This window comes from Cricetulus griseus, chromosome 6 (assembly GCF_003668045.3).
Source record: "Cricetulus griseus strain 17A/GY chromosome 6, alternate assembly CriGri-PICRH-1.0, whole genome shotgun sequence".
Lineage (NCBI taxonomy): Eukaryota > Metazoa > Chordata > Mammalia > Rodentia > Cricetidae > Cricetulus > Cricetulus griseus.
Genome location: NC_048599.1, coordinates 85,690,465 through 85,717,825, shown reverse-complemented (window position 1 = coordinate 85,717,825; position 27,361 = coordinate 85,690,465). Strand labels below are relative to the sequence as shown.

General features: G+C 47.9%; 2 protein-coding genes across 4 annotated transcripts; one reads left to right on the top strand and one right to left on the bottom strand.

Moving 5' to 3' along the window:
- The first annotated feature begins 9,748 nt into the window (after positions 1-9,748).
- On the top strand, positions 9,749-16,366 carry Psmc3 (proteasome 26S subunit, ATPase 3). 2 transcript variants are annotated; one of them, XM_027422583.2, is made up of 13 exons: positions 9,749-9,900; positions 10,003-10,080; positions 10,304-10,387; positions 10,897-11,022; positions 11,579-11,683; positions 11,776-11,838; positions 12,040-12,177; positions 13,102-13,245; positions 13,363-13,511; positions 14,250-14,346; positions 14,516-14,661; positions 15,977-16,058; positions 16,188-16,366. In XM_027422583.2, the coding sequence occupies exons 2-13, from the start codon at positions 10,006-10,008 to the stop codon at positions 16,296-16,298; spliced, it is 1,320 nt and encodes a 439-aa protein (XP_027278384.1). In that variant the 5' UTR covers positions 9,749-9,900; positions 10,003-10,005; the 3' UTR covers positions 16,299-16,366. The 2 variants fall into 2 exon arrangements, with proteins under 2 accessions (XP_027278384.1, XP_027278383.1); XM_027422582.2 differs by having other exon boundaries at positions 9,782-10,080.
- Positions 16,367-18,960: 2,594 nt separating this feature from the next.
- On the bottom strand, positions 18,961-27,113 carry Slc39a13 (solute carrier family 39 member 13). Of its 2 annotated transcripts, XM_027422584.2 has the most exons (10): positions 26,957-27,113; positions 25,236-25,544; positions 22,926-23,039; positions 22,508-22,632; positions 22,034-22,135; positions 21,843-21,932; positions 20,767-20,817; positions 20,435-20,567; positions 20,183-20,282; positions 18,961-20,102 (listed from the first exon to the last, which is right to left on the bottom strand). In XM_027422584.2, the coding sequence occupies exons 2-10, from the start codon at positions 25,534-25,536 to the stop codon at positions 20,027-20,029; spliced, it is 1,092 nt and encodes a 363-aa protein (XP_027278385.1). In that variant the 5' UTR covers positions 25,537-25,544; positions 26,957-27,113; the 3' UTR covers positions 18,961-20,026. The 2 variants fall into 2 exon arrangements, with proteins under 2 accessions (XP_027278385.1, XP_027278386.1); XM_027422585.2 differs by lacking the exon at positions 22,034-22,135.
- Between the last annotated feature and the right edge of the window lie 248 nt (positions 27,114-27,361).

The following is a 27,361-nucleotide window of genomic DNA, read 5'->3' as shown; positions in this document are numbered from 1 at the left end:
GCTGGGAATGGTGCTGCAAACAACAAACTATATTTTCTTACAGCTTTGGAGACATAAATGCAAGACTGAAGTAGCAGAACATTCAAGATGCTGCCCTGTCACTGTGCTCTTACATAACCCTTCATCTTTGCTCCAGAAGAGAGGCATTCTCCCTTTCTTTTACCTATAAAGGCACTAATCATTGTGAGTGCCCCACCCATCTAACTCCAACTACTTCTCTATCCCCAAATGCCATCACACCGGGGGGCTAGGACCTCAACATGAGTATTTTGAGAGACACAAAGGTTCTGTCCACATCAGTGGCACAGACTTTATTCAATGAGAACCATACTGATAAAATGAAAAATTGAGGGGGCTGGAGAGATGGCTCAGAGGTTAAGAGCACTGGCTGCTCTTCCAGAGGTCCTGAGTTCAATTCCCAGCAACCACATGGTGGCTCACAACCATCTGTAATGAGATCTGGTGCCCTCTTCTGGCCTGCAGGGACACATGCAAACAGAATGCTGTATACATAATAAATAAATCTTTAAAAAAAATTAAAAATTGAGTTAGTAGAATATCTACAGTTCCCAAGCTCTTCCTCATAAAATGGGTATTAATGTATTTATCTCTACATTTACTTAGTGTGTGCATGCATATATACATGCCACTTAGTATGTGAAATGTTAGGTTGGCCCAAGTACCTGCTTAGGAGAGAACCAGGAGATAAAACTCCACTTTCTGCTGGGCGTTGGTGGCGCATGCCTTTAATCCCAACACTGGGGAGGCAGAGGCAGGCGGATCTCTGTGAGTTCGAAACCAGCCTGCTCTACAAGAGCTAGTTCCAGGATAGGCTCCAAAGCCACAGAGAAACCCTATCTTGAAAAACAAAACAAAACAAACAAACAAACAAAAAACTCCACTTTCTGCATGTCTCAGGAATGAGCTCCAAGACTATTATCCCAATGCTCAGAGGTCCCCTCAAGAATTTCTGTTTACAGCCAGGTGGTGGTGTCGAATACCTTTAATCCCAGCACTCAGGAGGCAGTGGCAGGCAGAGCAAGCTCCATTGTACAGGCTTCAAAGCTACACAGAGAAACCCTGTCTTAAGGGGAAAAAAGATTTCTGTTTACAACAGTTTATTTGCAGCAGTTCCCTTCCCTGTTACTGCTCTCCTGCCACACTCCCTGCCCCAACTTACTATCCTATAAAAACCCAACTTCCTTTTGGCAGGGCTGCTCTCATCTCTCAGAGACAGCCTCAGAGTTTGGACCTCAATAAAACCTTGTCCTTTGTCCTCAGTGTGGTCTGGTGGTCTTTCTGTCCTATAAACCTTACACATGGAGGCAAGAGGACAATTTAAAGAGAATCAGTTCTCTGCTTCTATCATGTGGGGCCTGGGGATGAGACTCAGGTCATCAGCAAGTGCCTTTACCTGCTGAGCAATCTTGCCCCTTTCCTATTTTTTTTTTTTGCTTTTTTATTAATTTATTTTTTACATTCCAATCCCAGTTCCCCCTCCCTCCTCTTCTCCTGCCCCCCCCACTCTCCGTGCCACCTCCCATCTGCTTGGAGAGGGTAAGTACTCCCCTAGGAAGTCTAATAAGTCTGTCCCATCATCTCGTTGAGGCAGGACCAAGACACCTCTCCACCCCATACACCCCTGTGTCTGAGCTAAGCAAAGTATCTCTCCATATAAAATGGACTCCACTAAGTCAGTCTGTCCATTAGTGTTAGATCTTGGACCCACTGCCACTGGCCTCATATATTGTCCCAGTCACACCATTGTCACCTATATTAAGGGAGTCTAATTTGGTCTTATACAGGTTCCCCATTTGTCAGACCCGAGTCAGTGATCTCTCACTAGCTCAGGTCAGCTGATTCTGTGGGTTTCCCCATCATGGTCTTGACTCCTTTGTTCATATTATGGCTCCTTCCTCACTTCGATTGTACTCCAGGAGCTTGGCCCATTGGTTAGTTGTGGATTTCTGCATCTGCTTCCATCTGTTTCTGGAGGAGGGTTCTAGCTTCTCTGGGGTTGTGGATTGCAGGCTGGGTATCTTTTGCTTTATGTCTGGTATCCACTTATGAGTAAGAACATACTGTATTTGTCTTTCTGGTTTTGTGTTATCTCACTCAGGATGGTTTTGTCTAGTTCTATCCATTTGCCTGTGATTTTTAGGATGCTATTGTTTCTTACTGCTGAGTAGTACTTCATTGTGTAAATATACCACATTTTTTAATCCATTCTTCAGTTGAGGGACATCTAGGCTGTTTCCAAGATCTGGCTATTACAAATAATGTTGCTATGAACATAGTTTAGCAAATGTCCTTGTGGTGTGAATGTGCTTCCTTTGGTATATGCCCAACAGTGGTATTTCAGGGTCTTGAGTTAGGTTGATCCCTAATTTTCTGAGAAATCATCATACTGATTTCCATAGCAGCTATACAAGTTTGAACTCTCACCAGCAATGGAGGAGTGTTCCCCTTTCTCCACATCCTCTCCAGCATAAGCTGTCATTGGTATTTTTGATCTTAGCCATTCTGATTGGTGTAAGATCGAATCTCAGAGTGGTTTTGGTTTGCATTTCCCTGATGACTAAGGATGGTGAGCATTTCCTTAGGTGTCTCTCGGCCATTTAAGATTGTTCTGTTGAGAATTCTGTTTAGATCTGTACCCCATTTTTAAATTGGATTATTTGGTAGTTTGATATCTAGTTTCTTGAGTTCTTTGTATATTTTGGAGATGAGACCTCTGTTAGATGTGGGGTTGGTGAAGATCTTTTCCCAGTCTGTAGGGAGCCATATTGTCTTGTTGACCGTGTTCTTTACTTTACAGAAGCTTCTCAGTTTCAGGAGGTCCCATTTATTAATTGTTGCTCTCAATGTCTGTGCTACTGGTGTTCTATTTAGGAAGTGGTCTCCTGTACCTATGTGTTCAAACGTATTTCCCACTTTCTCTTCTATGAGGTTCAATGTGGATGGATTTATATTGAGGTCTTTGATCCATTTGGACTTGAGTTTTGTGCATGGCAGTAGATATGGATCTATTTACATTCTTCTACATGTTGTCAGCCAGTTATACCAGCACCATTTGTTGAATATGTTTTCTTTTTCCCATTTTATATTTTTAGCTTCTTTGTCAAAAATTAGGTGTTCATAGGTGTGGGTTGATATCAGGATCTTCAATTCGATTCAATTGGTCTACCTGTTTGTTTTATGCCAATACCAAGCTGTTTTCATTACTATAGCTCTATAGTAGAGCTTGAAGTCAGAGATGGTGATGACCCCAGATGATCCTTTATTGTACAGGATTGTTTTGGCTGTCTTGAATATTTTGTTTTTCCATATGAAGTTGAATATTGTTCTTTCAAGGTTTGTCAAGAATTGTGCTGGGATTTTGATGGGGATTGAATTCAATCTGTAGATTACATTTGGTAGGATTGCCATTTTTACTATGTTGATCCTACCTATCCAAGAACATGGGAGATCTTCCCAATTTCTGATATCTTTTTTAATTTCTTTCTTTAGAGACTTGAAGTTCTTGTCATACAGGTCTTTCAATTGTTCGGTTAGAGTTACCCCAAGATATTTTATGCTATTTGTGGTTGTTGTGAAGGGTGATGTTTCTCTGATTTCCTTCTCAGCCGTTTGTCATCTGTATATAGGAGGGCTATTGATTTTTTTAAGTTAATCTTGTATCCTGCTACATTACTGAAGGTGTTTATCAGTTGTAAGAGTCCTCTGGTAGAATTTTTGGGGTCACTTATGTGAACTATCATGCCATCAGCAAATAGCAAGTGTTTGACTTGTTCTTTTCTAATTTGTATCCCTTTAATCGCCTTTTGTTGTCTTATTGCTATGTTGAATATATATGGAGAGAGTGGACAGTCTTGTCTTGTTCCTGATTTCAGTGGGATTCCTTTGAGTTTCCCTCCACTTAGTTTGATGATAGCTGTTGAGTTGCTATATATTGCCTTTATTGGGTTGCTTGTATCCCTATTCTCTCCAAGACCTTTATCATGATGGAGTGTTGAATTTTGTCAAAGGCCTTTTCAGCATCTGGTGAGATGATCATGTGGGGTTTTTTTCTTTCAGTTTGTTTATATAGTGGATTACATTGATGGATTTTTGTATGTTGAACCATCACTGCATCTCTGGGATGAATCCTCCTTGGTCATGATGGATGACTTTTCTGATGTGTTCTTGAGTTCAGTTTGCCAGTATTTTATTGAATATTTTTGCATATATGTTCATGGGGGAAATTGGTCTTTTTTAGTTATGTCTTTGTGTGGTTAGGGTATTAGGGTAACTATAGCCTCATAAAAAGAATTTGGCAATGTTCCTTCTGTTTCTATTGTGTGGAATAATTTGAGGAGTATTGGTATTAGATCTTCTTTGAACATCTGGTAGAATTCTGTACTAAATCCATCTGGGCCTGGGCTTTTTTTGGTTGGGAGATTATTGATAATTGTTTCTATTTCCTTAGGGGTTATAGATGCATTTAAATTGTTTATCTGTTCTTGATTTAATTTTGGTATGTGGTATTTATCTAGAAAATTGTCCATCTCCTTAAAGTATTCTAATTTTGTGGAGTACAGGATTTTGAAGTATGACTTGATAATTTTCTGATTTTCCTCAGTGTCTGTTGTAATGTCCCCCTTTTCATTTCTGATTTTGTTAATTTGGATATCCTCTCTCTGTATTTTGGTTAGTTTGGATAAAGGTTTGTCTATTTTGTTGAATTTCTCAGAAAACCAACTCTTTGTCTCACTGATTCTTTGCATTGTGTTGTTTCTACTTTATTGATTTCAGCCCTCAATTTGACTATTTGTTGCCTTCTACTCCTTCTGAGTGAGTTTGCTTCTTTTTGTTCTAGTGCTTTCAGTTGTTCTGTTAATTCACTAGTGTGGGATTTTTTTCAGCTTCTTTATGTAGGCATTTAGTGCTAGAACTTTCCTCTCAGCACTGCTTTCATTGTGTCCCATAAATTCAGGTATAATGTGAGGTAATTTTCATTAAATTTTAGGAAGTCTTTTATTTCTTATTTCTTCCTTGACACAGTGATGGTTCCGTTGATTATTGTTCAATTCCATGTGTTTGTGGACTTTCTGAAATTAATGTTGCTGTTAAATTCTAACTTTAAGCTGTGGTGGTCTGACAGGGTATAGGGATTTATCCCATTTTTTTTTTTTTTTATCTATTGAGGTTTGTTTTGTTACCGAGTATGTGGTCAATTTTTGAAAAGGTTGCATGAGGTGCTGAAAAGAAAGTACATTATTTTGTGTTTGGGTGGATTGTTCTATAGATGTGTGTTAAGTCCATTTGAGTCATAACATCCTTTAGTTCCCTTATTTCTCTGTTAAGTTTCTGTCTGGCAGATCTGTCCAGTGGTGAGAGTGGGGTGTTGAAGTCTCCCACTATTAGTGTGTGGGGATTGATTTGTGACTTAAGCTTTAGTAATGTTTCTTTTACAAATGCAGGAGTCCTTGTGTTTGGGGCATGGATGTTCAGAATTGAGGTTTCTTCTTGATGGATTTTTCCTGTGATGAATATGAAATGCCCTTCTCTATCGATTTCTGATTGATTTTAGTTTGAAATCTATTTTGTCAGATATTAGGGTAGCTATGCCAGCTTGCTTAGGTCCATTTGATTGGAAAATTTTTTCCCAATCCTTTGCTCTGAGGCAATACCTGTATGTGAGTTTGAAGTGTGTTTCTTGTATGCAGCAGAAGGATGGATTCTGTTTTCATATCCAATCTGTTAGCCTGTGATTTTATAGGTGAATTGAGACCACTTATATTAATGGATATTAATGACCAGTGGTTGCTAGTTCCTGTTATTTTTGTTTTTGTTGTTTGTGATGGCATTGTGTGTTCAATTCCCTTCTCTGGAGTTTGCTGCTGTAAGCTCATCTATTTCCTGTGTTCTTGTGGACATAGGTGATTTCCTTGGGTTGGAGTTTTCCTTCTAGTACTTTCTGTAGGGCTGAATTTGTGGATAGGTATTGTTTAAAAATTTGTTCTTATCATGGAATAATCTTGTTTCCTCCATCTATGATTATTGAAAGCTTTGCTGGATAGTCTGGGCTGGTATCCATGGTACCTTAGTGTCTGCATAACATCTGACCAGGACCTTCTGGCTTTCATTGTTTCTGGTGAGAAGTCAGATGTAATTCTGATATGTCTGCCTTTGTATGTTAGCTGGCCTTTCTCCTTTGCCGCTCTTAATATTCTTTCTTTATTCTGTATGTTTGTTGTTTTGATTATTATGTGGTGAAGGGACTTTTTTTGGGTCCAGTCTATTCAGTGCTCTGTAAGCCTCTTGTACTTTCATAGGTATGCCGTTCTTTAGGTTGGGGAAGTTTTCTTCCATGATTTTGTTTAATATATTATCTGTGCCTTTAAGTAGAACTTCTTCTTCCAACCCTATTATTCTTAGGTTCATCTTTTCATGGTGTCCCAGATTTCCTGCATATTTTTTGTGGGGAGGGGTTTGAGACAGGGTTTCTCTGTGGCTTTGGAGGCTGTTCTGGAACTAGCTCTTGTAGATCAGGCTTGTCTCGAACTCACAGACATCTGCCTGTCTCTGCCTCCCGAGGGCTGGGATTAAAGGCGTGTGCCACCACCGCCCAACCATCCTTCATGTTTTGTGATAAGGAGTTGTTGGATTTAAATTTTTCTTTGACCAATGAATCTGTTTCCTCCAAATTATCTTCAATACCTGAAATTCTTTCTTCCATCTCTTGTATTCTATTGTTTATGCTTGCACATGTGGTTCCTGATTGTTTACCCAGATTTTCCATTTCCAGAATTCCCTCTGTTCGTGTTTTCTTTATTGCCTCTGTTTCAGATTTCATGTCTTGAATCATTTCCTTCACTTGTTTGGTTACTTTTTCTTGGTTTTCTTTAAGGCATTTGTTGATATCTTCCATTTTTTTTTGTTTGTCTTTTCCTCCATTTTCATTTTTCATTTCCTCTTTCAGGTCCTTGATCATCCTCATCAAGTTATTTTTCAGTTCATTTTCTTCTTCTTCATCAGTTTTGGGATGTTCAGGTCTTGCTGTCGTGGCACCAATAGTTTCTAGTGGTGCCGAATTAATCTTTACATTACTGAGTGTGTTCTTACCTTGCTGTCTATGCGTCTCTTCCTCTAATCGGTACAGGTGGAGCTTGTGCTTCTGGGGGTCTCTCTTGGTATAGTGGGGCTGTGGCTCTGTTGACCACTCCTTCAGGAGCAAGCACAGCAGAGCCCTTGGTGAAGGTTCCTCCTGGTGGAAGTGGGCCCAAGGCTCAGGTGGTTCTCCTTGAGGTGCCAGTGGGGCTGAGGCATAGATGGGGCTGAGGGTCCAGTCGTCGATGCAGTAGTGGGGTATCTCCAACTGAGAAATGGCAGTGGATACTGGCTGGGACACAGTTGTTCTTTCCCAGAGGAACTTTTTGCGATAGTTTCTGGCAGCTACTGCTAGAAACTATTGCTGTCATTTCACCAGGTGATCACTTCTCTCTTCTGGCCGGAGGCTGGGGCCTCCCTCTGACTCTGCTCAGGGTCTGAGGTTTATGGCTCTCTTGATGCTGCTCTAGGCCTGAAGCTCCGGCCTCCCTTGGGTACTTTTTTTTTTTTTTTTTTTTAAGGCAGGGTCTCACTATGTATCTCTGGCAGACCTAGTACTCTCTATGTAGATTAGGGTAGCCTCTCTACACTGAGTCCTGGGGTTTAAGATGTGCGCCACTACCTCCAGTATATGGATATTATTTTTTGTAATTTATTTTTCATTTTATGTGCATTGGTTTTTGCTTGCATGCATATCTGTCTGTGTGAAAGTGATGGATCTCCTGGACCCAGAGTTACAGACAGTTGTGAGCTGCATGTGGGTACTGGGAATTGAACCTGGGTCCTCTGATGGAACAGCCAGTACTCTTAATTGCTGAGCCATCTTTCCAGGTTTGGGTATTAATTTAAAGGGAAGGAAGAGCTAAGTTTCAGTGGAGATGGTTGGCTGGCCAGGTTCACTGGGTGAGAAGGGTTAACACCTCCAGGACAAGGTGAAACTGTGAGCCACCTAAAAGGAGCCAAACACTAGGAGGGCAGGGCAGGGCAGGGCAGGGCAGAGCAGAGCATCACTTGACTTCCAAGGCCAGGATACCTCTCCCTCCAGAGCTGTAACACTTACAATCTATGTTTTTCTTTTTCTTGTCAACTGGTTGCTTTCTTACTCCGCCTCTTTTATTTTTTTAAAGATTTACTTATTTATTTTATGTATACGAGTGCTCTGTCCTCATGTGCATCTTTATGCCAGCAGAAGGCATCAGATCCCACTAGACATGGTTGTGAGCCACCATGTGGTTGCTGGGAATTGAACTCAGGACCTCTGGAAGAGCAGCCAGTGCTCTTCATCTCCCTAACCCAGTGTCTAAGCTATGTGACTTCCATCAAGATAATACAGAAGCTTAGGATTCATTTCAAACTAGTGAGTAACTCTTGAGTAACAGGCACAAGCCCAACAGTCTCATGCTGTTTAAACGAGAGGCTGGAGGGATGGCTCAAGATTAGGAATACTTGATGCTTTTGGTAAGGACCTGGGTTTGGCTCCCAGCACTATATGGCTGCTTACACCATCTGTCACTGTTATTCCAGGGGAATGTGATGCCCTCTTTTGGCTTTCTTGGGCACTGGATGCATGAAGTGCACAGACATACACGGAGATCTGCCCTGCTCACCAAGGTCACTATGAAGACAGAAAACAAACATTGTAGACCTGAGTCCTGCTTTTAACTGCACAGGCATTGTCAACGGAGTTCTTCCTATGTGGACAGTTTGGTGGATCTACACTAATATTAGTAGAAGCAGCTCAGACATGGCTTTAAGTAAATAGAAATCTTTATTAGCCAACCACTACACTGGGTGTTTGGGATCCCAGTGTAGCCCTTTCTCAAGGTGAACTTTTAAGCACACACACACACACACAAAAAACAAACATGTTCTGGGTTGACATACTTCAGTTAACAAGAGCAGTTAGCCAGAAGCAGAACTACAGAAGCAAAAAAGCAAGGTTAGCACTTTAAAAGACTTTCCCAGAACTATATGCACTTTGATGGATTAGGCTTTTGTTTTAGTTTGGCAGGTGGTGCTGTCTATGTACTGAGCTTTACTGCCTGAATGGCACTTCCACCATGGAGTCAGTTATTCTAAGGTCTGGGGCCCTATTACACAGTGATTTCTCTGGTTTGTTTGTTTGTATTTTTATTTTTTTTTTTGAAATAAGGTTTCTTTTTTTGTTTTGTTTTGCTTTTTAAGACAGGGTTTCTCTGTGTAGCTTTGGAGCCTGTCCAGGCACTCTTACTGTAGCCAGGCTGGCCTCAGATATGCAGCAATCTTTCTGCCTTAGCTTCCCAGAGGCTACACTTATAAGCATGTGCCATTATGCTTGGCAGTTTCTCTGTTTGTTTATTTGTTGTTGTTTTTGAGACAGGATTTCCCCTGTGTAGTCTTGGCTGTCCTGGAACTCACTCTGTAGACTAGGCTGCTCTCGAGATCCGCCTGCCTCTGCCTCTCGAGCGCTGGGACGAAAGTTGAGTGCTTCTATCCCCGGCATTTTACAAATCTTTCAATTCCAAGTTAACCCAGACTCTTAAGATTGAACATGCGCCTCGGCAAAAGCCTTCTGAGTTACCGGCCAAGTTAAAACTGCATTTCCCGAAAGACACCGCGACTCCCGCCTTTCTCCCGCCCCTTCCGGTTTTGCACCAAGCCCCGCCCTGCTACGCGCATTGGCCAATAGCAGCCCACCTATCGCTACGGCACAAACCGGAGCAACCGGCGAGCCACGGGGCGGTCCTGGGGCCCGGTTTGGTTCGTGGAGTCCGAGCGGCAGATTCGCTCGGCACTGGAGAGGGAGCTAATTCTGTGGAGTCAGGAATCGTGGGTGAAGTTCGCCGCTGGTGGAGAGAGGGAGTTGAGAAAGGCTGCGCTGGGCTCCCGCAGGGGCTCGGGCGCACTCCCAGTTTCGGTCTTTTCATGCAGGAAATGAATCTGCTGCCGACGCCGGAGAGTCCAGTGACTCGGCAGGAGAAGATGGCGACCGTGTGGGATGAAGCCGAGGTGAGTGCTGGGAGACCTGAGGGGCGTCCCGGAGCTTCGGCCAGAGGGCGAGACGTTCTTGGAGCGCTGGGAAGGAGGTGGCTGGGAGTTCAGGTCCGGTTCGGACTGGGCACCGAGCTTCTTGGGTCCTGCTGTTAGGAAACGGGCTGAGAGGGGGCTGTGGGAACGTGGGACAGCAGCCCTTAGTAACAGTAAATAAGTACTTCTTCCTTTCTTTAAACAGCAAGATGGCATTGGGGAAGAAGTGCTCAAGATGTCCACAGAAGAGATCATCCAGCGCACACGGCTGCTGGACAGTGAGATCAAGGTGGGCGCCTGGCTCCCGTGCAGCTGGCCAAGTCCCAGCAAGACTCAGCCTGCCAACCCCAGACACCTCCACTTTCTTTACAATCAGAATGCCGGAGGCTTGGTGCCTGTCTCCTGGGACCAGAGAAAGAAAAGAAAGAAAGCTGACCATTAAAAGTGGAGAAGGGCCAGGGTGATTAGGGACCACCAGATAGTTCCCAAGGATATCTTCAAAGTATTCTCAAGGATCTGTATAACAGGCCAGGCTGGGCTACATGATGAGACTGCCTCACCAGTCTTTTTAATAAGTCTCCATTTCATCACCACCACCCCCTTATTCCACAGTTACTTCACCAAGAAGTTTTTAAACTGGCCTCTTGTCTTGACTTATGCAATTTGGACACAGACAGGCTTGGGCCTTCAGAACGACCTGGTTGGATGGGTCTCGTGGGCAGTCTGACCTCATCAATAACAGGGCCCTAATTAATGCAAGCTGAATCAGGGTTGAACATTTATTTTCTCTTATCCCAGATCATGAAGAGTGAAGTATTGCGAGTCACCCATGAACTCCAAGCCATGAAAGACAAAATCAAAGAGAACAGTGAAAAAATCAAAGTGAACAAAACCCTGCCATACCTTGTGTCCAATGTCATTGAGGTGTGTGTTTGTGGAGGGGAGTCAGTCGGGCTTGGCGACATCTTGGGATGGGGCCCATAGGTAGAGTTGGCACACGCTTTGAAATCAAACTGCATTAGACTCATACCTCCTGACACCCACTTCCTTAACCTAGGCCTGCACAGATGTGATGAACTTTGCAAACAGAAGCAGCACCTAAACAAAGATTTTGTCAACCCTCTAGTGTATCAACTATATTTCATTTTTTATTCATTCATTTACTTATTTTTTGGGTTTTTGAGACAGGGTTTTTCTGTGTAGCCTTGGCTGTCTTGGAACTTGCTCTGCAGACCAGGCTGACCTTAACTCACACACATCTGCCTACCTCTGCCTCCCAAGTGCCAGGGCTAATAGGGGTGCACCACCACTGCCCAGCTCAAATGTATTTTATTAAGCTTAAGGCTAGTTTGGATCGTGAAGCAGGACCTGTGGCCTTGTGTGTGTGTATGTGTGTGTGTGTGTGGGGGGGGGGTTGTTTTGGCCCACACAGCAGTCGACTCTGGGAACTTCAAGGGACTGGGCTTATTTTCCTTCTTAGTTGCTGGACGTTGATCCCAATGACCAGGAGGAGGATGGTGCCAATATTGACCTGGACTCACAGAGGAAGGGCAAGTGTGCTGTGATCAAAACTTCCACACGACAAGTAAGGCTGGCTCAGTGTAGACAGAGGGCAAGGGGCAGCATGGGAGTTTCAGTGAGGAAAGTAGCTAAAACTGCCTGTACTTTTTCCTGAAGACATACTTCCTACCAGTGATCGGGTTGGTGGATGCAGAGAAGCTGAAGCCAGGAGACCTGGTGGTGAGTGCTGTCTGAGCCCAGGCAGGGCCTCTCCAGTGAGCTGCTTGCACTGCCTTAGGCCACTGCTGCAGGGATTTTCTCTGCAGTCTGTGATTCTTGAATTTCCTGACCTGTAGCTTTCTTTTTATACTAAAAACAAGTGTCCCCCTGCCCATCAGGCAGAGCTGGGACAAATGCAGAGGCTCTATGCTCTGTCCCCAGGGTGTGAACAAAGACTCCTATCTGATCCTGGAGACCCTGCCCACAGAATATGACTCTCGGGTGAAGGCCATGGAGGTGGATGAGCGGCCCACAGAGCAATACAGTGACATCGGGGGCCTGGACAAGCAGATCCAGGAGGTGAGGGAGGCATGGCTGTTGCCAGCAGCCTTGCCTGCCTTTTGTATATTTTCACCTATTTGATCTGGTTGTACCTTATTGTACCTATTCCCTTATTGTACCTTTGTAGAACAGCTGCCTAGGGAGGAAAAAAGGCAGTGTGTTGGTAGCCTGGATTCCAGGGAGACTGGAGTGGTTGCCCAAGACCACAGAAAGGGCCAGTGCAAAAAGTCTACTCAGGCTCCTGGTCTTGCCCCAGTGTCTTATCTGCCTTCCTTTCTCCCTCCCTCCCTTCCTTCAGTGTGTGCGGTGAAAGTGCATCTATAGGTACATACATAAAAATGTCGAATATCCTGATCTATCTTTTTCCATATATTTTTTCTTTTCTTTCTTTTTTCTTTTCCTTCCTTCCTTCCTTCCTTTCTTTCTTTCTTTCTTTTTTTTTTTTTTTTTTTTTTTTTTTTTTTTTGAGCCTGTCCTGGAACTCTGTAGACCAGGCTGGCCCCTAACTCACAGAGATCTGCCTGCCTCTGCCTCCCGAGTGCTGGGATTAAAGGCGTGTGCCAACACCGTCCAGCCATTTTCCGCCTTTTTCCTATGAGCTGTGGTCTCTCACTGAACCTGGAACTAGGCTGGTAACCAGCAAGCAGACCTCAGTGGGTCCTCCAGACTTGCCTCCACAGCACTGGGGTTATAGGCTTATGTTCATGCCTGGATTTTTACATGGTGCTAGAGATTTGAACTCGGTTCTTCATACTTGCACAGCAAGTACTCTTTCTCGCTGAGCCATGTGTCCAGCCCAATGTCCTTGCCCTGCTGTTCTGGAGATGAGGACTTTAGGAGAGTAGAATGTCTTTGCATTAGAGTAGGATGTATGGAGATTAGATTAGGGTTGTGGGATCCCTCAGGGCATCACTTTCCTCACCCAGGACTTCTTCCTGGCAGTTGGTAGAGGCCATTGTCCTGCCTATGAACCACAAAGAGAAGTTTGAGAACTTGGGTATCCAGCCCCCAAAAGGAGTGCTGATGTACGGGCCGCCTGGTACAGGGAAGACTCTGCTTGCCCGAGCCTGTGCCGCCCAGACCAAGGTGTGTGCAGCGGGCAGTGAGGAGGAAGTGGGTGGGGGTGGAGTTGTATGAAATGGGCTTGAAGATTCTTGGAGCCTCCTGTGCCCTTGGGCTGATCTGTCCCCCCCTCTCTCTCAGGCTACCTTCTTGAAGTTGGCAGGCCCTCAGCTGGTGCAGATGTTTATTGGAGATGGTGCCAAACTGGTCCGTGATGCTTTTGCCCTGGCCAAGGAGAAGGCTCCATCCATCATCTTCATTGATGAATTGGATGCCATTGGTACCAAGCGGTAAGGGAGAGAGTGCTGGGGACTTCCAAGGGTTCCTGGTGGTGAGGGACATGGTGGGAGGTCAACTCCCAACTCAGCTAAATTCTAGCTCTTTCCCATCCTGTTCCTCCCTCTCCCTGGGTAGAAACTCTTCTGTTTTTTTTTTTTTTTTTCTTTTTTTTGCTTCCTAAATTGTCACAGCTACCACATTGCTCTCAAAAAAGAAATCTGGTTATCTCACATGTATTCAAAGTCTGTCACATAGGAGATCCTATTTAAAATTCTTCCTAGGTCGCCCCATTGCTTCTTAGCATAAGTAGTAGATTTGTGTGTCCTGTTCTTCAGTCTCACTCTGCCCTACCTTGGACACCGGGGACACCCTCCCAGTGTCTGGTTTTCAGCTCCTTCCTGTTCACTGGATAGTTACCTAGCCATTGTCTTTAGACTCAAGAACCCTTCCTTAGCTACCTGGGCTCCTGATTCTCTGAGTATTTCTGAGCAAAATTTTGTGGGATCATGCATTGTTCAGAGCCACAGCCCTAGCCCTGGCTGTTTCTGCTCACTGTTTGTCATCGGCCCAGCATCTGGTCCCAGAAGCCTCTGCAAGCTTTGAATGCTGCAGTTAAGTGTTGGTGACACTTTCTGTGCCAGTCCCTGGGCTGGGCGCCTCAAGTTGAGGCAAGCGTTTCCCTAGACAAGTTGGCATAGCCTGTGCTTATACTGTGATGTCACTGCATCTTGGGCTCCTATGCACTGCAGCTTCGACAGTGAGAAAGCCGGGGACCGGGAGGTGCAGAGGACCATGCTGGAGCTTCTGAACCAGCTGGATGGCTTCCAGCCCAACACCCAAGTAAAGGTGGGTAAAGAAAATGCAGCTCAGCAGTTGGGCTGGCCCAGCTCAGGTACTGACAGAGTTAGGACTGTCTTTCCCACACCCTGGGCTACCTCCTGTTAGAACCATGACTTGTGCCTGTGAGTGGATGTACTGCTCATCAGTTGGAGCTGCTGCTTCCCCTCTTCCTTAGGTAATCGCAGCCACTAACAGAGTGGACATCCTGGACCCTGCCCTGCTCCGCTCAGGGCGCCTGGACCGCAAGATTGAGTTCCCGATGCCCAACGAGGAGGCCCGGGCTAGAATCATGCAGATCCACTCACGGAAGATGAATGTCAGGTCAGCTGCAACAGCGTTTTTTGAGGTCCTCGGTTCTCACAGCTCCTGTACTGTGGTTCCTCAACCTCTGACCACCCCTCCCCTTCCTGTCCATGCACCTAGCCTCCTTTTCTCCTCCACTGCCTGAGGTAGAGCTTTCCTGGGGCTCAGACCCTACTTCTGGGTGCTATGGTACTTAGTCACCTGCACCTCATCCTCCTGTCTGAAGACACACAGACCTCCACAGCCCAGAGGTAGGCACAGCCTAAGCATGGCTTAGGAGAATCTGACCAGGACCAGACAGATGACCTGAGCTCAGACCTGTACAACTTTCAGAGGTGGCCTAACCCTCTAAGCATGTTCTGTTATTTGAAACTGGGTGTAATTAGTCCACTTTAGGAATTGGCCATGATGAATTTTTTTTTTTTTTCTCTCTCCTGAGACAGGGTTTCTCTGTGTATCCCTGGCTGTCCTGAATGCTCTGTAGACTAGGCTGGTCTCGAACTCACAGAGATCTGCTTCCTGAGTGCTGGGGTTAAAGGTGTGCACCCACCACCGCCCGGCTCCATGATGGTCTCTTAAGTACAGTGCTTGGCACATGAGGACAGATGTGGCAGCTGCATTGTGCTGGCTGATGCAGGGCTCTGTGGAGTTATATTACCTTCCTCTATATAACCCTTTGTCCCCTGCCTCAGGCAAACTTGGTTCCTAGGATCTCAGATGCAGGGTTCTAGAAGGCTGGAGTACCAGCGATCCTATAGTTAGTCTCATTAACCTTTAACTCATTTTTTTTTTTTTAAGATTTTTATTTATTTATTGTGTATACAGTGTTCTGCCTGCATGTATGCCAGCAAGCCAGAAGAGGGACCAGATCTCATTATGGATGGTTGTGAACCACTATGTGGTTGCTGGGAATTGAACTCAAGACCTCTGGAAGAGCAGCCAGTGCTCTTAACCACTGAGCCATCTTTCCAGCCCAACTCATTTTTTTTTTTTTTAAAGAGTTTATTTGTTATGTATACAGTGTTCTGTCTGCATGTATCCCTGAAGGCCAGAAGAAGGCACCAGATCTCATTACAGATGATTGTGAGCCACCATGTGGTTGCTGGGAATTGAACTCAGGTCCTCTGGAAGAGCAGCCAAGGCTCTTAACCTCCGAGCCCTCTTTCCAGCCCTCAACCCTTTTATACTGAGAAGAACTGTCAGTGTGGGTAGACTTGTCTGCCAGCAGAAAGCGAGTTGACTTTATTGCTTGATGGTGCATAGTAGAACATCTTCCTACTCCTGTTGTCTCCAAATGAGTAACCAAGCTCTGTGGTGTCTGTCCTTTCTCCAGTCCTGACGTGAACTATGAGGAGTTGGCTCGTTGCACTGATGACTTCAATGGGGCCCAGTGCAAGGCCGTGTGTGTGGAGGCGGTGAGTGGTCAGGGGATGGGTGGATTGTTTCAGCCTCGCCCTTGCCCCGGATAGGTCAGGGGCGCAGGCCTTTGGAAGTTGGGTCAGGGTGTAGGGAAGCATCCTAGATCATATCTGTCCTGACTGCAGGGTATGATCGCACTGCGCAGGGGCGCTACGGAGCTTACCCACGAAGACTACATGGAGGGCATCTTAGAGGTACAGGCTAAGAAGAAAGCCAACCTTCAGTACTATGCCTAGGACCTCTAGTCTGCCCGCTGGTCTGTGGACTAAAGCTGATAATAAAAGGTGTTTTCTGTTCCCCGCCACTTGTCTGTCTGTCTCACCCTCTGTGGTCTCTGGGTGGGAGTGGCATGTATGGAGGTCTTTTCCTCAGCATCTGCAGTCTCAAAAATCCCAGATAGCCATGGGCCCCAAACCAGCTGTCTGGGTGAGGCCCTGTGACAGGGAGGTACAGGGCACAGCTGTTGTCTGGAGTCTTCTTCAGTCCCCTCTCTAAAGTCTCTTTAAGTCTTCTCTCCCCTGTTCCCTGTCCTCTCTAAAAAGCTCTGACCTTTTTAGAGGCTTGTGGTTCCAGAAGGAAGAACCTAAAGAGAAGCTAGAATTTCCCATTTTGCATTTCAGTGCTCTAGTTTTCGTTCTGGTTCTTGAAATAAACCCCAGTGTCCTGGCTTGTGGGTGTCCTGTTTCTCCACAGGTCTTACTAGCCTTTCAGTCCATTTTTTCTGGCTCACAAAATCGCCTTGAGCAAGATCCATGCTGAAAGCCATTCAGGCCTAACCTTGCATTATGCTGCTCTAGCCCAACCTTACTCTTCTGTCTGCCCTGCTCTCTAGAGCCCCACAGCCTTTAGTCTTGCCAGCCCTATTCTAGCTGCCCCAGGTGCTAAGGTTACAGGCATGTCCCACCATTCCCTCTTTTTTAAAAATTTATTTATTATGTATAGTGTGGTGCCTACATGTGTGCTTGAATGTCAGAAGAGGGCACCAGATCTCATAGATGGTGATGAGCCACTATGCGGTTGCTGGGAATTGAACGCAGGATCTCTGGAAGAGCAGCCAGTGCTCTTAACCTCTGAGCCATCTCTCCAGCCCCTGCCATTCCCAGTGATGCTAGGATAGAATTCAGGGTTTAGTCCATGTTGGGTAAACACTATACTAACTGAGATACATCCCTGCCCCTGTAGAGGTCTTAATGCATAATTTTTTATCAGGATAGCCACTGTAGAGTCCATGTATTATTTTTACTTTGTGTGTGTGTGCACATGCACATGGTCAAGACGTGTGGCTGTCAGAAGACAACTCTGGAATTAGCTCTCTTCTTCCACCTTTATCTGGGTTCTAGGGGTTGAACTTCGATCAACAAGCTTGCATGGTAAGTTCCTTTACCCACTGATCCATCTCAGTGGCCGGGGTGTACCCATTTACAGATGTGTTTAAGTCGTTGGCCCGAAATGATACCATAACGAAGTGTGTATCAACACTTTTTTTCTTTTGGGACAGTCTCACTATGAAGTCTTGGCTAGTGTGGAGCTTCCTATATACACCAGGGTGGCCTTGAACTCTGGTTTGTGGTCTCTGGGATGAAAAGCATGTGCCACTTTGCTTGGCCCCCATCATTCAACTTTCCATTGAACTATTTTACCAGTGGCTTTGGCAGCCCTGAATGGGCTTTCAAAGCTGTTGATCCTCAAAATTCCACTTTATTGCCAAAAAGGAGTAAAGATCCCTTGCCATTTCCCTTCTTTCCTCTTCCTGGTAGACACGACTATACCAAGCTACTGTCACACCTCCACAGGGCCACCTTGCCAGCTCGATAGTTTTAACCCTCCCCACACATGCTGGCTCACTGAGCATTGCATGCTGTTGATGGTGGTTTGACTGTGTCTTGCTCTAGGAGCTGAGCAGCTGAAGTGTTTCTGATTTTGTCCTCTGACCTAAGAGGTGCCCCCTCCTTTCCAGCCAGATAGAACTTGCTCTTGGCCATGAACCCAGCATGTGCAGACACCACCCTCACCTTTCCTGGCTTCCTCACAGTACAGCAGAACCCCTTCACCCCTCAGGCGGAGTGTAGTGCTGGACATTGATCCTTGGTTTGTGCTTGTCAGCCTCCTAGCAGGGCTTCACACCACAGTGGCAGCCCTGAGCACCTGCTGGCAGGAAAGACAACTGTGCTTGGACCTTTGAGTCTTGAGGTCCCTGGACAGTTTGCTTACTGATGTCAACCAGGTGGAGCAGATCTCCCTGGGACTGATGTGCTGGTAGAACACTGACAGCTGAGCATTCCCAGCTAAGAAGGCAGCTGATTTGGTTTATCACCTACTTGCATTAGACTCTGTGACACTGCACAGATGGCTTATCCCAGCTGAAGGCTGCTTTGTGGCTTAGGGAGGAGAGAGGGTAGGATTCTTTCCTCCACAGCTGCTAATGGGGAAGCAGTGCCCCCTGGTGTGTGATGGTCATGGTGCAGCCAAGAAGGGAGCCTAGTAGAGACCCTTTTTCCTCCTGTGCCCTCCTTTTTTCCCTTGTTTTTCAAAATGGGGTTTCATGTAGCCTGGGCTGGCATTTTAAGTCCAGGTCCTTCTGCCTCCATTCCTGAATGCTGAGATTATAGTGTGACACCACACCTCTTAAATGAACTATCATCCCACTGAAGTCAAAGCTGGAAAGGACTTCGTGGCCCTAACTAACTTGCTAAGAATTGCTAAGGGGGAACAGGGAAATAAATATCCTTAGCTTATTGGTCCATAAGATCAGTGATGATAATGAAGGCCCAGATAGGTGCTCAAGCATTAATGGGATAGAAGGTTAACCATGAACCAGGCAGGGAAATATGAAACCTTCAGAGATGCACAGCAAGTGTAATGGATCTGGCCAGAACACTCAGTGAGAGTGCTAGTATGTGGAACAGGCAGTGGTCTAGGTAATATTTATTTATATCTATAGAACAGGTATTTACAGATAAAGATGAACCACAGTATAACTGCTATGGAATCACTCAGACTTCAGTGGCCACTTCTAACACCCACAGTGGAGCAGCAGGGCTGGAGTCTGGCTGAAGAGTGGGCCAGCTGAGTACCTGGACATCAGCCAAGGGAAACAGTTGGGGATTATGGCTTCAGCATTCTCCCAGTTCACATTCCTGAGCACTGACAGTGTGGAGCCCTCACCACCCCCACCTTACTCTCAACCCAAAGGACTAGGGGCCTGAGCAGGGAAGGGCAGCAAGGCTCGTTCTCCCTGCCCGGGTATGTCTGCTGGACCCTGTGCTGGCAGGAGCACCCTGGAGCTGCACTGGGAGACTGCTAGCCTGAGGACTACTCACTGCCTTGCAGACTGCTGTTTGGCAGTTGGGGTTGGTGAGAGCTGCCTGTGAGGCCAGGGAGCATTTGCTGGGGAAGCATGGGCCCAGACTGGCCACCCCTAGGAGGAGGTCCTTGAGAGGCTACCTGCTGGGTGCTGGGGAGGGGTAGGACATCAGTGCTGTGTGGGGCTGGGGCTGCAAAGCACCCACCTCCCCTCTCTTTGGCTGTCGAGGTGGTGTAGAAGGGCCGGGGAAACAGACAGCAGAGAAGAGCTGTGCAGCCTCTGCCTCTAAGGTGCTTGGGGCCTGAATGGTCAGAGCTTTAATTACTCTTGGGCTAGAGGCCCAGCAGGGACAACCCTGGTTCTCTGTAGCCCTGGGCATCTTGGGCTACTTTCTTTGGGTGAGAAGTGAGGCCTGTGCTGGCACCACTGCTGTCATTCCTTGCTGCTAGATGACAGTGGGTGGCTGGGCAAGTGCTACTCTGCACACAGGGATCACAGTGTCGGTCTCTCTCGAACACATCTGGCTGCGCGTACACACCACACACCCTCTCTGTCCAGTGAGAGGTTGGCTCTAGCATTCACCCTCTGCCTCACATACAAAGTGACAGCACAAGTTGGTTGTCTTATTGCTTGCTATGCAGAGTGGGATGTCAGGAATGGTTATTCAACGAAGAGTGAAAGCAGCACCATCACCACAATGCCAGAGCAGAGCAGCAGCACCTGCTGCAGGGAGTGCCTGTTGGGAGAGGGTGGACTTAGTGCATGGACATGGAGGGCAAAGGCAGTAGTTCCTCCCGGGACATCCCAGTAACTCACCACGGGTCATCTTCTTCCAAGAGGTCAGGCAACACATTGACCAGGGCAATATAAAGAAAGCCTCCCGAGGTAAAGGGCAGGATCCAGAGCACTGTTTCCTCTGTAGGGGAAGGGCCAGCTGGTGGTGAGCCCAGGAAACTGTATGGACCCCACCCTCTCCGTAGGGGAGACAGGCAGACACCAGCCCAACAGCAGCAGGACAAGAGTGCCATTTGGCCAGTGTGCCTCTATTGAATACCACGACTCTCATACCTACTCCTTTGGGGGATTGTGTACAGATGGCGAAGCAGGCCCCCAGAAGGCCCCCCAGGGCTGTAGAGAACTGGAGCTTGGCTGCAGTCCATCGGTCAAAGCCAGCCCGGAGCAGGATAGCAAAGTCACCCACCTGAGGAAAGATCCAGACCTCATGAACACCCAGCCTCCTGTCTACCTTGCCCCTGGGCCAGTATCTAAAGAAACTGTGCCCCTCCTCTAGCCCACTTCTGTGGGCAGACCCACCCCAAGGCCCTGGCCAACTTCCACACCCATGCTGAGCATGGGAACCTTGGGATCTTTGGCCTCTGAGTCACCCTCTGGGCACTTACCTCATGGGGGATCTCATGCAGGAGGATGGCCATGGTGGTTAGAAGTCCAATCTGCAGAGATGGGAGTCTGAGTCTGATGCCTTTGCTGGGTAACTAGGCTTCCCCCATACCCAGTCCCTCTACAAACATGAATTCTGCTCTGGGTGCTATAGGAAAGACAGTAGTGACTAAAGGAGACAAGAAGCCTGACTCTCAGCACCAACAGCCTTGATACTGCAACATGGTGTGTCATTACAGATGTGCTGGGCACATTCATAGCACACTGGGACACATGCAACCCCTAAGCTGCAGGTTGGATGTGCCTGGTAGAGCCAGGATTAGAAAACAAACACCTGTGTGGCTCCACATGGAGCAGTGTTGTAAAGAATACAGACAGATGCCTTGGAGAACAGGTGCCTAACTGGAGGATGAGAGTGGCAAATGCCTCTTGGAAGTACATTTAAAGTGAGGCCCGAGGGATAAGGAGTCAGTTGTTCCCAGAGTGGGAGGAAGAACATAACAGGAAGAGGGCACAGTGAATAGCCAGTGTTAGGGTAGATAGACCTCTGCGGCCAGAACATAGAAGGCAGCAGGGATGAAGGGAGAAGCATTTACTAGTGGGTAGGGCCAAGTCTAGGAGCTTGATAGAAACATCCAAACGAGTGCTGGCAACAAAAACAGCGGAACGGTACTACAGGTGCCATGGGGGTGGGGGACTAGAGGTTAAGAGTGCTTACTGCTCTTCCTGAGGACTCAAGTTCAATTCCCCGCACCCACTTTAGGTAGCTCACAACTGCCTGTAACCCCAGCTCCAGGGATCCAAATCCAGCTTGAGGATCTTTTGGCCTCCAAGAGCACACAAACGTGACACCAGCACACACATGCAAATAAAAATAAATCTTGGAGGACAATAAAGGTCAAGGGAAACAATGAAGAGACTAGCAGCATCCAGTAGAGGGATAGATAGTGACAGGGGGCTTCATAAAGGCGCTGTTAACAAAAGCAAGAAGCAGAGACTGCTTTGGAGGTGATCAAGTTGGCAGACATTGGTATCATTCCCACCAGAGATACCAGAGCTCTACCTGCCACACCCTTACCTTTTTGCTCACAAGGAAGCTGGCGGCCACAGCTAGCCCATGAGTGAAGTTGTCTATGGTGTTGGCCAGCAGGTTGAGATAGCCACTGACCTGGGTGAGGGGAGGGAAAGCCAGGCTGAGCCAGACAGGCAGAGCTGAGCTGGCCATTCAGCTCTGCAGCTGCAGGAGGGGGGCCCTCATGGGCCACTCACTTTGAGGTTCCGGACCACGGCTCTCAGGCCGGGCTCTGCAGCCGGCTGGGCCAGACAGTGGCCTCCATTGAGCGCGGCAGCAGTGGGGTCTTTGCTGAGGGCCTACAGCCAGAAGAAGGAGAGAGAGGTGACATTAGATGCCCCCCACTCAGACAGGCAGACAGAAAAAGAGAGGAGGTCAAGAGACACAGAATACCTCTTTGATCTAGCTAGATTTTGCTGATCCATCAGTTAGGTTCCCCAGACCTCAACCCCACACTGCTGTCATTATCTGGCTATAAGATCAGGCTTTTGCTGTCACTGTCATGGGTTTCCTAAAGAAGTTGGCCCACCCTCCCACAGCTCTCAGGAAAGAGCCAGGCAATACCTTTTAGAGAACTTAACTCTGACCCTGGGCTTCTCCAGGCCCTGGGTACTTAACTTTAGAAAACAAAACAAAACTGACATATTCAGGCTCTAGGGCCTGTGGCTCACCTGGCTGGGGCCCTCTTTCTCCTTGCTATTCAGGAACATCTTCTCCAATGCCAGAAAGGTCAGGAAGCCAGCAATGACCCATAGCCCCAGCTGCTGCTGCTGCTGCAGACTCTGTCCTTCACCACCTGCAGGGGGAGCACTAACAGGCCATGCCAAGCCAGTGGCTAGAAGGGAGCCATTTTGAATGGGACCTAGAACAGGGCTAGTCCAGGGAGTTGGGGGCTGGAGGTGGGGGCACCTGCTGAACAAGCAGCTAGGTCCTAGGGCTCCCAAAGAGGCCAGGGCATCAGGATTAGACCTTCCCTCTCAGACGAGATTCCTGGATCTCTCTTCCCATATCCCTCTCCCAGCCCCTGTAGAGCCTGCAGGGCCTAGGCTAACTCTGGGCACTCCTATTCTGTCCTGAGGTCTCACTCACCGGGGCTGATGCTACAGGTGTAGGCCCACGCCTCTGGCAGCAGGTGTAGAAACACATTGCCCAGGAGTCCACCTAAGGCAAAGCTGAGCAGCTGTTTCAGACGCCAGGCTCCAGCTGCAAAGCAGAGATGTGAGGTCCTGCGCTGAGATTCTGCTCCCAAGCTCACCCATTTCTAGACTGCAAGCTCCCAAAGACTGGATTTCCAAAGGCCACTGCTTTTCTGGGTAGCTCTTCCACAACCCACAGGCCCAGCAAGGGCAGAGTGTTCAGAAGGAACATGTAACAGCCTGGAGAACCACTGTGGACTCACTGACGACTGCATATTGGTTAAGAGATGGGCTTGGACCCTGGCAAGTTCCAGCTCTCCAAGCCATCTGCTGGCAACTTCTAAGACTCAGTTTCCCACGTATAAACTGGATCTTGTCAGATTTAAAGTATAAAAGCAAATGTTCGTTAAATGGGAATTGTTCCCCTCAGCTAGTGTCACCTTAGAAACTTAAGAAACTTGGGGACTTTTACGGATTGCACATCCAGATTTGGAAGTGCTCATCAGTTGATAAAGCAACTGAGGCCTAGAGGACAGGTGCCCCCCCCCCCCCCCCGACACTGCTATGTCCAAGCTAGCCAGAAAGCAAACGCTTCCCACTTGTAAAATGTAGCCAATACTCCAAGTACATCCTGGACTGACCCCACCCAGCCTCACACATACCAAGTGAGCATCCACCACAAGCTGCCCCATCCCCTGGGCTGTTTGAAGTGGGGCACTTGTTGCGTGGGTATGACAGGCTCCAGGATGGCTTGGTTCACAACTTGTAGCAACCATCAGACAGATACCATCCAGGAGCCATCTCGTTTATTGAATGGTGCCTAAGCATGGCAGACAGCAAAAGGCTAAGAGGATTCACTCTATTTACTCATTTGTGTGTGTGTGTGTGTGTGTGTGTGTGAGAGAGAGAGAGAGAGAGAGAGAGAGAGAGAGAGAGAGAGAGAGAGAGAGAGGAGTATGGATACCAGAGTGCACATGTGGAGGGCAGAGGATGACTCTGGAGAGTCTGCCCTCTCCACCTTCACATGGGTTTCAGGAATGAAGTCAGTTTGCCAGGCTTGCAAAGCAAGCACCCACTGAGTCATTTCACCAGCCCTTCTATTTCTTTTTTTTTTTTTTAAAGATTTATTCTTTCTTTTACTTAAATGCATGTATATGAGTGCAGGTGCCTGCCAAGACCAGAGGCTCCTGCTGGAGCTGGAGTTGCAGACAGTTGTGAGCTGCCTGACGTGAGTGCCGGGAATTGAATTTGGATCTTCTGGAAGAGCAGAATGTGTGTTCTCTTCATAGCTGAGCCACCTCTCCAGCCCCTGCATTCTTTCTATATTCTTTTTTTTCTAATATTTTATTTATTTGTTATGTATACAACATTCTGCTTCCATGTATATCTGCACACCAGAAGAGGGCACCAGATCTCATAAGGGATGGTTGTGAGCCACCAAGTGGTTGCTGGGAATTGAACTCAGGACCTCCGGAAGAGCAGCCAGTGCTCTTAACCTCTGAGCCATCTCTCCAGCCCCCTCTTTCTATATTCTGAGAAAGGGTTTCAGGTAGCACAGGTTGGCCTCTGCCTGGCTATATAGCTAAAGATGACCATGAACTTCTGATTCTTTTGCCTTACTCAGTTTCTGGGATTTTCAGTATATACTGTCATATCCAGTTCTATGCAGTACTGGGGATTGAACTCCTGGATACCAACTGTGCTCCATCCCCAGCCTTTACACCACTCGCCAAAACTGGAGGGGAGGCAGCACTTGCTCACCTGCCCTTCTGCTGCACCAGGCAATCCTCCAAGTGCTCCATCTAGACTCACAACTTAGTAGTAGTGCTAGTGTCTCATTAGGGTGTGGGGGTGCTGGGGATTGAACCCAGGCCCCGAGCACATTAGGCAATCATTCTCCTATTGAAGTACATGCTCAGACTTAGTATCCCTATTTTAAAGTCTGGCAGACTGAGGCAGAGTGAGGCTAAGTAACTTGCCATGTACTACTTAGTTGGTGGGTGGCAGGGCCAGGATTTAAGCCCAACCTTATTGCCAGACATTGTTCATACTGAGTCTGGGGAATATTTGAGGAATGAAATAATAGATGCGTGCATGAATGAACAAATTAATATATACACCTTATTCCCACAGGACCAAGGTGACACTGCTCTCCATTCCAGACATAGTGTACCTGGTACATGAGACCTAGCATTTCCCAAGAGCAAGCAGTATGTTTCCTCCCCTTCTAGCTGATTCTCAGGGCCACTGAAGGATCACTCACCTTCTGAGCGCAACATGGTCCCCATCTCCAGGGGAATGACCAGCAAGGGGAAAACCCCACTGAGCCCAACCATGAGAGAGCCCACGAGGGAGCAGATCCAGGTGTCCAGTCGCTCCCCACTTAGCAAAGCCCCCCAGGACTCGCTTTCTTTATTATCCAGGCGACAGGCAGCTGCAGCCCCCAGGCTCCGGAGGGCTGGCTGAGAACCTCCAACCCTTCCCAGAAGCTCCAGGGTAAGGAAAGTGAGGAAGAGGACCCTTTGGCCTGCCATACCACAGCCAAGACAGGGACATCCAGGCATGCCAGGTGCTAGAAAACACAAAGACAGCTTATGTGAGCTGCCTCCTTGGACCCCATACCCATTTAGGAAGCCCAGCATCCCCCCTCCCCCTTCCCGAGTAGCCATGGCATCACCCTCCTGCATGCTCTGAAGAGGGCATACAATCCCAAGGGTGGGTGCACAGAGCAAAGGGGTTCTGCTCCTCTACACTTCTCCCAAGAACCACACATTTTTTCCTTCTGAGCTGGCTCCAGCCTGTGTGTCAATGTGTCCGCCTGAGGCTAAACTTTCCCTAATGACTGGGTGAGGCACTGGCTGGGCTTCCTTCAGCCACCGGAGAGCCCATCCCTGCTGGGTGTCTCTAGCTGCCAGGAGAGGCTGCCAGGATGTGCCTTTGAAGACACTCCGGAATCTAAGGCCAGCACTGGTTAGCTTGATGGGGTGGCACTGAGGAACACAGGTGGGGAAAGTGAGCGGTGGTTCAAAACCTGTCCCCTTAAATGATCTCTTGGGTATCAAGAGACAAGTGGGGCAGAAGAGATGCCTTACAGATGCCGGAGCCACAGGCTATGGTGACTTTCGGCTAATATGATGATCTAGATTTTAAGCCATTTGACTGTGGGCAACTCCTGTAGTCCCTTCCGAGTCTCAGTATCTTCATCAGGGAATGGAGCTGGTACTGCCTCCCTTCCAGAGCTATGGATATGAGATGAGCTTGATAATGCAGGTAGCTGCTGGCACGGAGGAGGGAACATAAGCCCTCTGTGTGCCAGAGGAGGCCTGAAGCACTCCCAGCAGGAATGTGTTCTGCAGACAGATCACCGGATGGAGATGAGTCAACCAACCAAGAAGTTCAATCTGGAAAGTTTAAATGTGGTCTGCCCTGTCCTATACTGCCTATGACCTTGACTGCCTCAGTTTCCTCATCTACTAATGGATGTGAAGACAGAAATCATCTGCCTCTGGTTGGTGGACTAGAAAAAAGCCTATGTGCTTAAGGATCTTCAGGCCTTAATTAGTGAGACCCCCTACAGCCATCGCATGCCACCACCACCACACAAAAAAAAAAAAAAAAAAAAAAAAAAAAAGAGTAAAGCTTCACTGGGACCAAGGCAGGCCCTAGCCAGGTCAAGTCCTTGGAGGGTCATACAGAGGCGAGGGGACCTAGCAGAGAAGTATGGGGTATGGAGCGAAAGAAGAAAGCGAGAGAACGGAGGAAAGGATAGTCAAGAAAGTGAGCCACAGAGTGTCTGGTGGAAAGAGAGGGCAAGCAGCCGGGCAGCGGGAGAGATGAGGGGCAGAGTGTGGGACGACAGCGGTAAGGAAGATTCAAAAGCAGGCAAGTTCCACTCCTAGACTCTGGACGAGCGGCGACAGGTTTGGGAACCAACACGGTCCATCCCGCCCCTGGCGCGGGCCTGAGGGTCCAGCGATCACTCACCGTGAGGTGGCAGCGGTGGCAGAGGTGGCGGTGGCGGCAGCTGCAGCGCTCCGGGCGGGCCCGGCCATCCAGCTGCAGTCTCGCGCCCCGCCCCGGCTCTGCCTCACCCGGCCCCGCCACTAGGCCCCCGGCCCGGAGCCACCCCCGGCGCGCAGCCACGTCACACGGGACAGTCCGGAACCCGACGCGCCCGGCTCCGGGGGGCTAGACGGAGCGGCGGCGGGGGGGCGCTTCCGCCTCTTAGCTATGGGGGACCCGCGCGGTCAGCGCACTTCCGCTCGGGCAGGATTACGGGGCTGTGGAGAGGGCAGGACGGAAGTGGGTAGCCCCGTGGGTACCGCGTTTAGTCAAGCTAAACTAGGATGAGGGCGGCAGCCACGCGGGGACCACGAATAACGGGGCGGC

Coding starts and splice junctions, on each gene's coding strand:
- Psmc3 (XM_027422582.2), top strand. CDS start 9,997: ATGCAGGAAATGAATCTGCTGCCGACGCCGGAGAGTCCAGTGACTCGG. Junction 13,512..14,249: donor GATGCCATTGGTACCAAGCG/GTAAGGGAGAGA, acceptor TATGCACTGCAG/CTTCGACAGTGAGAAAGCCG. Junction 14,347..14,515: donor AGCCCAACACCCAAGTAAAG/GTGGGTAAAGAA, acceptor CCTCTTCCTTAG/GTAATCGCAGCCACTAACAG.
- Slc39a13 (XM_027422584.2), bottom strand. CDS start 25,536: ATGCCTGGATGTCCCTGTCTTGGCTGTGGTATGGCAGGCCAAAGGGTC. Junction 22,633..22,925: donor CACCTGTAGCATCAGCCCCG/GTGAGTGAGACC, acceptor CTCCCCCTGCAG/GTGGTGAAGGACAGAGTCTG. Junction 20,818..21,842: donor GCTTCCTTGTGAGCAAAAAG/GTAAGGGTGTGG, acceptor CCATCTCTGCAG/ATTGGACTTCTAACCACCAT.